This window comes from Dipodomys merriami, unplaced genomic scaffold, assembly GCF_024711535.1.
Source record: "Dipodomys merriami isolate MVZ:Mamm:240054 unplaced genomic scaffold, mDipMer1.0.p SCAF_36, whole genome shotgun sequence".
In the NCBI taxonomy this organism is placed as follows: Eukaryota; Metazoa; Chordata; class Mammalia; order Rodentia; family Heteromyidae; genus Dipodomys; species Dipodomys merriami.
The window spans coordinates 14,844,433-14,859,862 of record NW_027205159.1 but is presented as its reverse complement, the minus strand read 5'-3'; the positions used below and the strand labels follow the sequence as shown (position 1 = coordinate 14,859,862).

General features: G+C 43.0%; 1 protein-coding gene across 1 annotated transcript; it reads left to right on the top strand.

Annotated features, from left to right (window-relative positions):
• Positions 1-2,272: 2,272 nt before the first annotated feature.
• Positions 2,273-4,179, top strand: LOC138804382 (elongin-A3 member D-like). The gene is made up of 2 exons (XM_069988673.1): positions 2,273-2,950; positions 3,052-4,179. Exons 1-2 carry the CDS (start codon positions 2,273-2,275, stop codon positions 4,177-4,179), a joined length of 1,806 nt encoding a protein of 601 aa, XP_069844774.1.
• Positions 4,180-15,430: the final 11,251 nt, after the last annotated feature.

Genomic DNA, 15,430 nt, shown 5'->3' with positions numbered 1-15,430 from the left:
TATATATATATATATAAACACAAGGGAAAATATACTTATATATACATGTATCTCTAGAAGATCAATACCCACTGGCTTCAGTTAGATTATTTCAAGTGTGAGCAGCAATTCCCTAATTATCCAACCTGGGTACTGCCAATACACATCATGTGATAGAGGAGATCAAGGCACTCTCTCCCATCTACCCAACCTGCTTCCTACCATAACAGAAGTAACAAGCTCAGATCAAAACTGCACCCTAACCACAGGGGGTAGGAGCTCAGTGTTGATGGTCCAAACCTGTGCTCAGCCTACAGGCAGCAGAATCACCAGGTCCCAAAGCACCAGTCCAACTTGGTTTTCCCAGTGTGACCTTGTCTCTGAAACAAAGCAAGCAAACAAAACAGTTCCTTAGCAAGCCAGCAGCCCACAACCTCAAAAGGAACAACAAAAGAGGAAGAAAAGACTGGGAAAAGACACTGGCCAGTACAGATTTGCATATATATGTAAATATATGTATAAACTATAAATAATTATATATAACTATATATGTTTGTGTATATATATGTATGTATATATGTTTGCACATATACATAGGTTAAAATACACACATACACAAATATATACATATTTATTCATTCATTATTATATTTATTAAACTTGACCAGGCAAATGTCCACTGCCTTTAGTTGGATTGGTGCAGGCGGGATCAGCGATTCCCTAAGCAAGTGTTCAATCCCGGAAGTGCCAATGCACACCAGGTGATGAAGGACATTGAGGTCAAATTGGCTACAATAGCCCTGGAGTTTGTGGAGCAACTACAAAAGTATGTCTAGGATTATGGTGGAAAATACAGGGCCAGATAGAGAGGATCCTGTAAACAGGATGGAGACAAAGCGAGTGTTAGTGGAAGTTGCCAGTTGCACCATCCCCTGGTCCCCCAGATCAGAGGAGTAGTGGGGGGTCTCTTGATACAGGAGTTCCGGACAAGAAGGGCAGAGTCGACACTTGGCCTGGGGAGTTGTAGGGAGGGGACTTGTGGAAGGTCAGGCAAGGTGCATCTTGGGAGACCCCCTGCTAGGGTGTGACAGGCTTGAGACAGGGAGGGGCTTACAGGAGGAACTGTGGGAAGAGGTGGGGCAGTAAGAGTTTATATAAGGCAGACAGCTGGTGGGCAGGGTCATTCTGGACTCGGCTGCAGAGAGGACCAGGAGGAAGCCTACGTGCCTCGCAGCGATCGACTGGAAGAAGAGTGCCCAGAGCACGGTGAGTGACCCACGGCATTCAGGAAGCCAGGTGAGTGTCCTGGGCATCTCTGTAGACATAGACAGGGTTGGCAGAAGGATGGAGGCAGCCCAGTGGGAGTGCAGAGCGGTGAGGCAGATTCAGGAGTGCCTGGCCTCCAGCACAGATGCCGACGAGCTATACAAATCCTTGAGGCTGCTCTCAGTCATGCCCATCACGGCAGAAATCCTTGCCACCACGGGTGTCAGAGAGACAGTGAAGGGATTTAGGAAGTACCAGCAGGTGGGCATTTTGGCCAAGGAGCTGGCCAAGCGCTGGAAGACGTTTCCTGTGCTGAGGCGCAAATCAGAGGCTCTGAGCCAGGTTCCTGAGCAGGATGGCGGTCAAGAGCCCAGGAAGGATGATCTGGGAGAGGGGGAGTGGAGGGAGACAAGGGAGCAGGAGCCGGAGGACATGTTGAAGTCCTCAAATGTGGATGCGTTCTCTCAGAGAAGGGCGAGTGACCAGCAGGATCCAGAACACAGGTGAGTGGGTCCAGCATCTCTGTAGACATGGTCGGGGGTGTCATGGGGATGCAGAATGCCGAGTCTGTGTGCGGAGTTGTGCGGCAGCTCCAGGAGCGCCTAGCCTCCAGCACAGACACTGAGGAGCTTCTTAATTCCTTGAGGCTGCTCTCAGTCATTCCCATCACGGCAGAAATCCTTGCCACCACCGGTGTCAGAGGGGTAGTGAAGAGTTTTAGGAAGCACCCACAGGTGGCCAATTTGGCCAAGGAACTGTACAAAAACTGGAAGACCTTGGCTGTTCTGAGCCACAAATCAGAGGCTCTGGGCCAGGTTCCTGACAGGATGGAGGTCTAGAGCCCAGGAAATATGATCTTAGGCAGGGGGAGGGGCAGAGGGAGGTGGAGGATGGTGAGAGGGAGCAGGAGGACCTGTTGAAGGCATCAAATGTGGATCTGTCCTCTCAGAGCAGGGCAAGTGAACCCCTGGATGGAGGAGTCCAGGTGTGTGTTTCCCGCGTCTCTGTAGACGTGGCCAGGGGTGGCATGGGGACGCAGACCGCCGAGTGGGTGTGGGGAGCCGTGCGGCTGCTCCAAGAGCACCTGGCCTCCAGCACACGTTCGGAGGAGCTCCGCAAATCCTTGAGTCTGCTCTCAGTCTTGCCCATCACGGCAGAAATCCTTGGCGCCACGGGTGTCAGAGACATGGTGAAGGGTTTTAGGAAGCACCCGCTGGTGGGCAGTATGGCAAAGGAGCTGGACACACGCTGGGAGACCTTGGCTCTCCTGGGCTGCAACCCAGCGCTTCTTTCGGCGATTCTACAGCAGGTCTCTGAACAGGATGGCGCTCAAGAGCCCAGGAAGGAGGCTCTTGGGCTGCCAGAGTCAGGGTGGGTGCGAGATGGCAAGTTGAAAGAGTCAAGTGTGGTTTGGGGAAAAGAAACGGCAGCCGGGAGGGGAGGCCCCAACTCTGGGCCAGAGCCCTCACTGCCCGCGGAGCTGTGTGAGTTCCAGGGACCTGGCAAGCGGTCTGCCAACCCTTGTCCTAGGAGCAGGCGGGAGAAGCGTCCCCGAGTGGACCCAGAGTCCTCTGGGGACAGCAGCAGATCTCATCGTTGGGCTGTGGACAGCCCTGGAGTCTCGCGGGACCCTGGGCCCACTGGTATCCAGGACATGCCTGGCATGTCCAGCAGTCTCAGGATCCACCAGGGCTCCCACAAGAAGGTCTCCCTTGGGAACCCCAGGGACAGGCTGGGGCCAGACCAAAAGATGGGTGCCGATCCTCTGAAGAGGGGAAGAGAGGTTCAGGTCCCCTGCCCTCTAAGGTCAAGCAGACCTCTGGCAAGCCAGAGACGCAGACAGTGAAGCTCCGTGGGCACAATCACCAGAGCAAATCCCAGCAACAGCAGGAATTCCGGGCACCTCCACAATCTTTCGAGGATGCCCTCAACCAGACCCAGCTTCTGCCAAGGAGACAGAGGACCAAGGGCAGGATTCGTGCTGCTGCCTTGGCTCAAGGAGGCCTGAAAAGGAATGGCTCCAGCGGCCCCAGAAGACCCTCGGATTCCGTGCACAGCTCAGTCCCAAGGGCAAGCAAGGTCCAGGAAAACCAGGCGGGACAGCTGGCGCCAACCTCAGCCGCCAATCCAGCCAATCCTGTCAATTCCACAGAAGCAGTCAGGGTGCCAATGGTGAAGCTCAGCACTGAAACCTCTCATTTCCCTGGGCTTCAGGCCTTTTCGGGTCGGCTGCCTGACCTGAAAAGGATGTCCTCCTTCTCTTCATCTAGTCTGGGAGCCTCTGTGCCCTGGGAAGTGGGAAAAGGGGAATGGGAAGGGGAAGGAGGAGGTGTTGAGGAAGGGGTGAAGGGAGATGAAAGGGAAGGGGGAAGGGGAGCAGAAGGCAAAGGGGGACAGAGAGAGGGAGAGGAAGCGATGGCCTTGCCTTTTGTCAGAAAGTCCCTGAAGATGCCACTGTACTCTGGACCAAAGCGCGACTCCCTAGCTCCCTGGTGCCCCCAGGATGTCCTGGGGCTCCCGCAACAGAGCACTCCAGCCACTCCCAGGCCGCCCTGCATTCTCCTAGCACCCATTTCCCAGACTTCTACCCCTTCTCCGCACCAGCCTCAAGAGAACACTCACCCGAGGACAGTGGGGCACAGTGGCACAGACAGGCTGTGGCAAATCCGCTGTTGCAAAGCATTCAAGGATGAAAAACCAGCAGAGGGCGAGTCCTGGCGAGAGCTGTACCTGCGGCTTCGCCAAGACCAAGAGCAGCGTGTGCAGGCAGCGAGCGTCTGCCCAAGCCAAGAAAAGCCAAGGCCAATGGGCGCAAAGCTCTTTAACCAACCTCCAGAAAAGCCTCCTGGCCCTGGAAAAAGCTCCCGGGCCAGGACTGTGTTGGAAGGAAGCTCAAGGGCCGTTCTCACTGCTTCTGAGGGACTGGAAAAATAAGGAGAGTCAGCAGAGTCCTAAGAACAGAGTCTTCAATCTACTGGAGTCTGTTCTTATCTGAACATTGAGGAACACTTCATAAATGCATGAATGCAAAAGCTATATGTCTATTGTTTATAAGTAGTAAATTAGGTATTAATTAATTGATTGGTAAACTAATATTTAATTGTATAACTTATCATTTTAAATTCTGAAATTGAAAAAATCTAAGTATAATGGACGGTCACTGGGCTGTCCTTCCCTCACTCTTAGCCCGGGCATGATGAAGCTTAGGACACAGTCTGTGCCCTTGAGCACAAGCAGTGACCTGCTCACTGCAGAGGACTCTGATGACCTGCTGGGGACAGCACTGATCCTGCAGCCTTGTCTCATCTCCCACAACTGGACATGCTGTGTGCACATGTTCCCTTAAGGGCTGGAAGTCACTATATAGCTTAGGTTAATACTGAGCTGGTAAATCCCACCACCACAGCCAATGATGAGAATTTTTTGAAAAGCACTAGTTTTTAAATATTAACTATACAATTTGCAGTGTTCAAATCGAGTGGACAAATGATAGAGAAGAAAATGGAATCAGAATGCGTATTTATCAAATGATATGATGCATTATCATCCCATCAGCCAAAGGAGCCATATGGCTGCCTGTGCAATTCCATGGCTTTTGCTGCAATATCCTAAAGGGTATCAGAAATGCTTGGCTCAGAGAGCACAACAGTGCCTTACTATCCTGACTTCTCTAGCTCCTTGCTCCCACATTCACTCAGAAAAGCTGTTGTGCAACTCCTAAAAAAGGCTACACGTGACAGTTCTGCTACACCAGGCAGGGTGGTTTTTGTTCAGGGCTGTATCAGTGTGTATCAGGCTGTATCAGGAGAAACATGTGTACGTTGAAAGCACTAATAAACACCAACATCCTCAGCCTCCACCCTGCTGATTTTCAATGTGAAATCTGTGCCTGACCCACTGCCACTGAATCTCTATAGGACCCCAGAATATTGGTTGGAAACCAAATAGATTAGGGCTTATGGAGACTGGCCTGGCTTCTGTAGGAACCAGAACAAATAGCTGTTTCAATCACTATATAAGAGACTCTGACTCCACCTACAGATGGAGACTGGCACTCCCAGGGTGACAGGCAGATAGAGTGGAGTCTGAGTCAATATAGCATCTCCACTGGATCCTAATATAATTAGAAAAGTGGACAGGGTTAATTACAGGCATCATGAGACATTTTCACAATTATCTTATTGCAGGCTATATTTTCTTTAAATTTTTGTTTCATCCAACAAAATGTTCATTAAATACATGATGAACACACACACACACACACACACACACACACACACACACACACACACACACACACACACACACACACATACACAGCAGAATTTGTAAAAACTTCATGGGGCTTTGCTCTTTCTGGAATCTTCCTCACTCTCAAAGATACATATTTCCATTCAAGAGGGCAAATATGCAGGAGTGGACATAAGACTCATGGGGAGCAGAGCTCAGCCCCTCCCCATCTCTTTCCTCAGCTCTAGTGTGTTTTTACCTGATACCCAGAGCCTAAGCATCCCCAGGAGCTGAACAGGGCACCTCATTTTGAGAGTAAGCAATGCTGGTCAGTCCAAGCAAGCTTAGAGCTGAGCTTTTATGTTGTACTTGCAAGGGAGCTCCTCCCTAAGGAGCAATATACAAATGTCCTGGTGGTACAATGGTGAGAGAAAAACTGTCAGGTGAGATGGAAACAGACACTGGGAGGGTGGAGCCTGTCCTGTGAGCAAATGACATTACCTGGGACCAAGTAAAGCAAGAGAAATCTAATATGTGTTCTGTAGAAAGGGAATGCCTTCATGATTCCTCCTGCTCTTGTCTGCTGCCTAATTGTTCAACCCTTTCTGGTATGTTTTACAGTTTTCTTGATAAGGATGCATTTCCATAAATATTGAGTCATTCTTATTTATTTTCTAGGTATTTGTTTACAAATTTAGATCTGGCCATTTTATTTTGCTTAGTATAAACTACATGTAATGTATAGAGCAAAAATAAGAAATGTACAATGTTTAGCACAGATCTACAATTCAGACAAACCATGGAATTCAGTATCAAGTTTGGCAAAGGCCCCTCCTCCAATCCATAACAGACAGTCCCAACATGTGGCATTATAGTTTGTTTGTTTCCTAGACTTGACCATCACATAAGTGGAAGAGAGAACTTTTATGTGGTTTTAGCTTCTTGTTTCTGAAATCCTTTTGAGGTCTTTTCCCTTCATAGGTTCTGCGCCCTTCCTATCATTTCCTTTGGTTCTGAAAGGCTTCTTGTTCTGCCAGAGTATGTCTACACATACCAATTTCTCTTCATTTGCCGTTAGAAAAACAATGTTATTATTTTGCTTTCAATTTTAAGGTATGGGGTCATGAATATAGTATTCTTGGTTGGCTTTTCTTTTCTATTGATTGTCACATAAGCCATTCTACTATATTCTAACCTCAATTGTTAATGATAAAATTAATCCAGGATGTTATTGAATTTTCCTGTGCAAATAGGCATAATTTTTTTCAAGATTCTCTTCTCTTGTATAACAGCTTTTTATCTGTGGTTACCTGATTGTGATTCAGTAGAACTCTTTAATGCAAAAATAAATCTCTTTTTAACAGTTAATTTTCAAATATTTTTAGCTTATTTTTATCTTTTCCTTTATAGGTTTTTATATACAATCTTGCCATAGTAATCACTAAATTAACCTATAATTCACTGAGGAATTGTCTGTTCATTTTTCATTGATTTTTTACTAAAAAATTGTATTGTTATATATTCATTGATTCTTCTGCCTTAATCAAGTCATAACATATCTATTTAGTGCATTGTTCAATTGGGTTCTAGAATTTCCAAAACTGATTTGTACATCAATGTCAATTTTTGCCTTACTTTCTCCTCTACCTGTCCTTTCCCACCTCTGTATTTTTTCTAGGCAGTTTGTATTACTGGACAAATTTGTATGTCTAAAAATTCAAACTTGCATTTGTTTCCCCTTTCTCTCTCACATGCCCATGAAGGGGAAAACAAGTTTAACATACTTTCAACCCAAACAGACAGTCACCTCTCATCTCTCCAACCCAGGAAGTTATTAAATCTCTGTCACACAAACACAGAACTAAAGAGATGAGACAACAGCAAACCAAAAGATAAGAACCAATTGTGCTACCATTTAGTCTTGGGATGGACATCTTTCATGTAGCCTAGAGCAGACCCCTTGAGCAGCGTCTTAAAACTGGGACCTTTTCTCTGATTAGTAGGATAGTAGAGATTTGATTTCAAATCTTCACTATTCTTCTAATTTGACATGTGACAAATAATAAGCCTTATTTTCTTTTTCCTCTACACAATGCTGTCATTTTTTTTTTTGTGAATTAGCTTTGTGAATTCAGGGGACCAAACTTTGGAAACACAACAACATAGAAAATCTTTTGAGAGAAAGAAATAATTTAACAAAAAGATGAGTGATAGTGTAAACCACCAAAATCATTTTGATACATAAACAAACATTCCAAACACATGAGCAATCCTTGGGAAAATGTGTCCATTCTTGTGGTCAAGTGGGAAGAAGAAACCTCAAAACTTCCTTCCTCCTTGTTACAGCACTGGAGGGACACAATAAAAATTAGAGGGATATAATTCTTCAATCATCTTCTATGGATGTCATTCTTTTCTAGACATAAAATTCCTGAATGTTTTTATTCTGAATAATCTAGGACTATGGCTAAATGAGTTAGTGAGATGTAGTCTTCAGTTAGATGTTAGTGACTCTGAACTGGAACTCCACCACTATTTCTGTCATTTGAAGGCCTGGAAACCCTCCGTACCAATGCTCCCTATGTTGCACTGGAAAGACTTCAATGTCACTGGACTTAGGCTCCAGAGATTCAGTTAGTCTTTATTGTGCTAGACTTTCTGTTTACTCTTTGTTTATGAGGCATGATAAAAACAATCATCCTAAATTTTGAAAGCTGGAAGAAGGAGAAGGGAGAGATAAGGGAAGTTAATCACTTAAAAATTAAAGGCCCAAAGAATGAAAGTTTGACAAAAGGTTTCTGAAAGTTAATTGAAATACTAAAACCTGAGTAGCCACCCACACATAAATTAGAAATCTTTAGTAACAATGAATTTATAGTCTGCTAACCCCATTCAATCCCTAAACACCAAATACATTGTTTACAAACAGCCACACTTGACCTCTGTATGTACAATCTAACTTGTCTCATTTCTAGCTAATATAGAATTATTGCAAGAACTTTTCGTGAAGGCTGACAAAATTGCTCTTGGTGTTTAGATCCAGAGGAAAATTGTCCTACTTCTATTCAGTATTGTCATTGATGGATATAGGAACTTATCCTAGGACATGATGTTTTTCTTTTGTTATGTGACATGATTCAATAAACCATTTGATTTCACAGAGACTAAGTTCCAAAAGCTTTAAAGCTTTAACAGGCAGTATCTCTTTTTCTGGCTAATGTCTTCCCTGGTCATTGTTGGGACGTATTGGGTAGAAAGAAATAATGGTCAAAGAGGAAAGCTTGTCTTCAAATTCTCAGTTCCAGTTGGATGTCATCTTCTATAATTGTTAATTTACTGGGATCTGGGAAACACCTGCTTGATGATCATAGAGGAATGAGATGCCCTGCTATCTTCCCTAAACCACTGATTTCCTAAATCATGTACTTTCATGATCTTATTTGAATAAAAAGAAAACCCTTTCTTTTTTTATGAGATGAGCACAATGTATGAAGATGACAATAGTGCTTGACATACTATGTTGCTTCCTGGTTCCAAAAAAAGGAAAGAATATAAAATGTTTTAGGAATTCTTCAGTATTCTTATGATGTACTATTTAATGTCTCAGCCCTTCTTCCTCAATCACATTTCTGGTCACAGAGATCTGGGGTCTTGTAGAGGAAAACTGTATGATTGGTGCTTCTTTAATTTATAATTTTAATTCATTACTTGAGAAATAAAAGTCCAACCTTCAATATATCAAATTATGTTCACCTGGATATTCAAGAATTATATTTGTATATTATTTTTAATAAATTACCTACTGATCTGACTGTAAGGCTAGCTAATAATTCAGGAGAGTGTATTCTTATTCACAAATATTCTGACTTTCACATTTTCCTTTTCCTCTTAAAGAATCATAATTTCACCTTCCTTTATTTCTCATCCTCTATCCCTTTTGTATATGTGTAAGTTTGATATTCCACCCCCAGTGAGAATTAACAAAATGAAGGAAGTCATGCTCAAAGAAAAATCACATCTTTAATCCTTCTGTCACATTGCTGGGTATCACAGGTACTGGATATCACACTCACTTGCTGTATTCTTGTAGTTTTGTGTTTTTTTTCCTGCTAATATTAGAATACCAAATCGTTTTTCTTCTACTTTATATAAAATATATTCCAAATAATTCTTTAATTTAGTAACAATAAATACTTGTATCATTCCATAGCCATTCACAGAAAGCATCCTTCTTTTACAGTGGAAAAAATCCACTGTGTGTGTGTCTACATATGTCTGTGTGTATGATCAGAGAGAAAGAGAGAACAAGAGAGAGATAATTGTTCAGTCACATTTTATGTACATGCATTTTGTTTGTTGCCAATATTTTTCCTAGGGTCGAGAAGTTTGTCTTCAAGGACATTTCTTGCAATATACGGGATGTATGTTAAATGATAAAATCATGCTGCTTTGTAGATGTTGTCGTATTTTTTTAAATCATTTTTATAATTCTCTCTTCAGATGTTCTCTCTATTAGTATTTCCATTCTGTGCATTAACTTTTGAAAAAGTTGCTGCCTCTTAAGATGTAAACCAAGAGAGTCTGGAGGAAGATGGCAGAGGAGAACATGGGGGCTAAATGAGCTCTTAGGTAGAAACCAGTTTTACTCTTCCAGTGCCAAATCTAAGGCTAGAGTCACACCAAGTATGCCATCATAGTACAAAAAGTTTGGCCAGAGAGGAAAACTTCAGGCAGCTTGGTTCCACAGATAGATTCGAACACTCTAGGGTCTGTGGCGGTGGCAGCAGCAGCTGCTACTGTGGCCACCATATCAACAGAAGGAGTCCAGGACAAAGACACGAGAGGCAGTGTAAAAGCAGATTCTACTCACCACCAGCAAAAACTGACAGAGTGAAAATCTTCATCCTGCTGACCATAGATAGTCACATACCATAGATGGCCCAGAAACCAAGGGAAAGAGGCTAATACCCTCAAGAAATCCTCACTCCTTCTCATATAGCAGCAGTGGAATGGTAGCTCATCCCTCATCCCTGGAGAAAAACTCTATCTTTGATTTTTTGAAAGAACAGGCCAGAGCAGATAACATCTAACTCAGGCCTTAGAATAAGACAGTAGGAACCATTCAACAGGTCATAGGAAGCTGTTCTGTGGGGCTCAGCTCCACCCCTGGGGAAAGTTGTCCTTCCCAAGGAGAGGGAGCTCCACCTGCGCAAGGCAGACTGTCCTCAGTGGGTAAATAGACCCAGAGGCTCACCTACCCATGCAGCATAGGCAGCAACTCCAGCTGCTGGAGGGTGAAAGTGAAACAATTGGAAACTTGTTTCACATAAATCCTGAGAATAGCTCCAGGCTGGCCTGCTTGACTCTCTCAGGAGCTAGCCCATCCGAGCGCAAGCTACTGATTGCTGACTTTCCACAGCACTGCCTACAACCTAGTTCCTGAGCAGCAACTCTAAGCTGGAGAAAACAGCCACATCCCTCTTTTGTGATAGTCAAAGTAGATCACCCTCCTACTGAACCAGCCAAAGAGGATTGTCATAAAGACTCAGGTAAGGCAGAGCTTCATTTTGCCTCCTCAAAAAAGCTGATTTAAGAAACTAACCAAACCACAGGAAAACCAAACACCACAAGCAAAGCAGAGACTCCACCAAGAGACTGATTACAGACACAGGGGAGACACAAGGTTCCCCCCCCTTCAAAAAAAATTGAAGAACTCTTTTTTTCTGCCTAGTTTTGTTAAAAAGTTTTTTGGTTTAAAAAACTGTTGGTTGAATATTATACTTAATGGGGAAAAACTACAACCCATTATCCTAAAATCAGGAACAATGCAAGGATGTCCACTGTCTACACTCCTCTTCAATATAACCCTGGAACCCTTAGCCAGGGCAATAAGGCAAGAAAAAGACATTAAAGGGATCTGCATAGGAAGGAAGAAGTTAAACTATTCTTTTGTGAAGATGAGATGATAATCTACTTTCATTATCCCAAAAACTGCATCCCCAAACTCTTAGAAATTATAAACCACTTCAGCAAAGTACCAGGATACAAAAACAACCCACAAAAATCAGTCACCTTCCTGTACACCGACAAGGTACAAGCAGATGGGGAAATAAAGGAAGGAAGCAATCCCATTCACAATAACACCCCCCAAAATAAAATATTTAGGATTTGACCTAACCAAAGATGTAAAAGAACTATTTAATGAAAATTATAAAAAGCTTAAAGAAAGAAATTATAGAGGACACTCTAAGAAATGGAAAGACCACCCCCCCCCCACTTCCTTTATAGCCATGCTTTCCACCATGTATGCCAGGGCAGCAATTAGGGAAATAAACTTCTGCCTGAATAGCTTGTGGTGTTCTCTTCATCAGCTACCTAATGAAACCTACCTATTTAATGTACCTTACATATTGTGCCATGACTCGAATGGGGTTTTTGAGTTGGAAATGTTAGAATTTCCTAACCACAGTTTTCTGCAAACCAAACTGCCTGGAGACACCACGCAAGACTTTTCACCAACAACATGGCTGGCCTTCACATCCACATCCACACCACTTTTCTACTCTGCTGTCTCTAGCATTGACCATGTGGTAGATGTGCCATCTTGGCATCATGGGAGAAGTTTGTTCAGTTTGGATTTGTAGTTCAGTGCCAGCCAGTCTACCTGCAGTGTAGATCCACTTCATCTCTTCCAGCCTAGAAGACAGGACTCATTCCTACCTAGACCATCCTGACCTAGAACTCCTCCATGCCCCTCTCTCCTTCATGAGGTCCTGAAGACTTCTTCCAAGAGATTTGCCTCCTCCAGACTTCATCTAAGGACTCACGCCTACCAAATGACAGTTGCTGCCTGCTGCCTTTTCCCAGAAGGGACCACATCTCATCCTAATACCCCTAATGCCCATGCTCCTTGCCATCAGGAAGTAGCCAGAGAGAATCTTTGCCCTTTTTCATAATTATGAAAGGCTGGAATGTAAGGTCTGAACAGGGACACCTCCCTCCCTCTTCACTAAGTCTCCACCAAGTATCTGTTACCTAGGTAACTGGCAGACCTGGAAACAGTCACCTTCCCCTCCTGCTAGGTCACATCCTGGGCCACCTCTGGTCACATGCCTCCCATCTGATGTTAGGAGGTTCCCAGACCCTGAGGTCACATCCAGATCCAGGGTGGCATACCTTTCCCCTCACCTGGCTACACCACTTCCTCGCCCTGGCCCAGATAAGTCCTGGCCCAGGTGTGGGTCGCACCCCACCACCTTCCTTTTTAGCCATGCTTCTCAACCATGCATGGGGTCGGGGGGGAGCAGCAGTTAGGTAAATAAACTTATTCTCCTGCCAAAAAAAAAATGGAAAGATCTTCCATGCTCTTAGATAGCAGAATTAACATAATGAAAATGGACATGCTGCCAAAATTGATACACAAATTCAATGCAATTCCTGTTAGAAATCCAATGATGTTCATTTCTGAAATACAGAAAACATTCCCCAAATTCATATGGAAAAACAAAAGACTTAGAATATCTAAAGCAATTCTAGTAAAAAAGACAATATGGGAGGGAACTTGATACCAGACTTCAAACTCTACTATAGAGCCATACTAACAAAGACAGCATGGTACTGGCACAAAAACAGACCCGAAGACCAATGGAATAGAATAGAAAATCCATAAATAAAACCACACACCTATAGTCAGCTGATATTTGACAAAGGAGCCAAAGACATACAGTGGAAGAAATAGCTTCTTAAACTACTGGTGGCTAGGAAAACTGGGAGGCTACATGCAGAAAATTAAAAGTGGACCCCAGCCTATCACCATGCACCAACATCAACTCAAAATGTATTAAAGACCTTAACATCAAACCTGAATCTCTGAAACTACTGCAGGACAGAGTAAGAGAGACTCTTGAATTTATAGGCAAAGGCAGGAACTTCCTGAACAGAGTACCAGGGTCACAACAAATTGGACAGAGACTGGACAAATGGGACTACCTTAAACTAAAAAATTTCTGCACATCTAAAGTTATAGCAACCAAGCTAGAAAGACAACCAACTAACTGGGAAAAATATTTGCCAGCAATATATCAGACATGGGGTTAATATCCAGTATATACAGGCGACTCAAGAAACTAATCCCTCCTAAACCTAACAACCCAAATTCTAAATGGGCAAGGGAAGTAAAGAGAGACTTCTCAGAAGAAGAGATTAAAAATGGCAAAGAAACACATGAGGAAATGTTCACCATCCCTGGTTGTAAAGGAAATGCAAATAAAGACAACCCTGAGATACTACCTTTCCCCAATCAGAATGGCCCACATCCTCAAGTCAGCCAACAACAAATGCTGGAGAGGATGTGGAGAAAGAGGAACTGCTGGTGGGAATGTACACTTACACAACCACTTTGGAAAGCAGTCTGGAATATCCTCAGAAAGCTAAATACTGACCTCACCTATGACCCAGCCATAGCACTTCTAGGCATTTATCCTGAACAACAGGAACCAGTATACAAGGACACATGCACCTCCATGTTTATTGCAGCACTGTTCACAATAGCCAGGATATGGAAGCAACCCAGATGGCCCACCACAGATGAATGGATCCCAAAACTGTGGTATCTATACACAATGGAACATTATGCAGCCATTAGAAAGGACAAAATAATGGTATTTGCAGGGAAATGGATGGAGCTAAAAGAAATTATGTTGAGGGAGGTAAACAAAGAGACAAACAGCACATGGACTCCCTGATAAGTGGATGTTAAATCCAAAACTTAAAGGTGATATGACAAAGTTGACAAGACTTAAGAAACAAAGAACTCACAATTTAAAAAAAATTCAAAATAAATATCACATTAAGAAGAATAAAAAAAAGGAAACAAAGGATTTTCACTCATCTGGTCAAATCACTACTAAATAACACTATGCTGCTGATCACATATATTGTATATATGTGCACACGAGGGAAACCAGGAGGAAGACACAGAACTAGAGGGAATCAGGGAAAAACAATACAACAGGACCCATCAGCTACACTGGTCATTGATCAAAACGCACTAAGCAACTCAATGGCAGCGATGGGAGGGAGGGAACAAGCTGGAAAGAGGGAACAGCTGACTCTATGCAAAACAAAAGAAAGGTACATATCCCAATGTGGAAGAAATAACTGTATTGTCAAAGCTCATAGAACTCATGAATGTTATTGACCACGACAGACAATTTGCCCCATGAAAGTTAGAATGTGTTTGTGACTTTAACTAGCATCACTATTCCACAATGCTGTGAAATTAGGGAAATTATGTAATCACTTAATCACAATAAATAATTTGAAAAAAACTGTTGGTTTTTCATCATTTTAATTTTAGGTTTGTTTATTTGTTTTTGTTGTTGTTTCTTTTTTTAATTCTCTTTATAATCTTTTCCATTTTGGTCCTTTAGGATTTTTGAGGTTTTTTTGCCTTAATTGCTGTTTTGTTCATCCCCAGATGTATACCTGTCTTCAATTATTAGAATTTATCCTTCATTATGTGCATACTTGTTTCAGATATCAATTACTCAACTCACAAACTGTCAGTCTCAGCTCCTTTAATTGTAGTAATATGTCTTTATGCTTAAATAATTTTAAATGTTTCATTTTTAAATTTTAAATTTAAAATTTTTCCTTTTTCTTCATCTCTCTTCTCCTTTCCTTCTATCCTTTCCCTCCTCTGAATTTAGGAATTGGTTATATTTTCTCTCTCACTTTCCATCACTACATTTCTCTAATCTTATTTTCTACTCACAATTCTCCCTAAACCTATTAATTTCCGATCTGCTGACTCCTTCTTTGATTTTTCTTTGTCCATTGATCCCTAGTTTATTGTTGAACTAGATTGCATCTGTACACATTTTGACTGTGTCAGTCTACACAACTACAGGACTCTGGTTGACACTTGCTTTAAAATAGTCTTCTATCTCAGAAT

Bases quoted from the DNA above. Each gene is read 5' to 3' on its own strand.
- LOC138804382 (XM_069988673.1), top strand. From the start codon at position 2,273: ATGGGGACGCAGACCGCCGAGTGGGTGTGGGGAGCCGTGCGGCTGCTC. The intron at 2,951-3,051 runs GTCTCCCTTGGG...CTGCCCTCTAAG, and splicing joins ACCAGGGCTCCCACAAGAAG to GTCAAGCAGACCTCTGGCAA.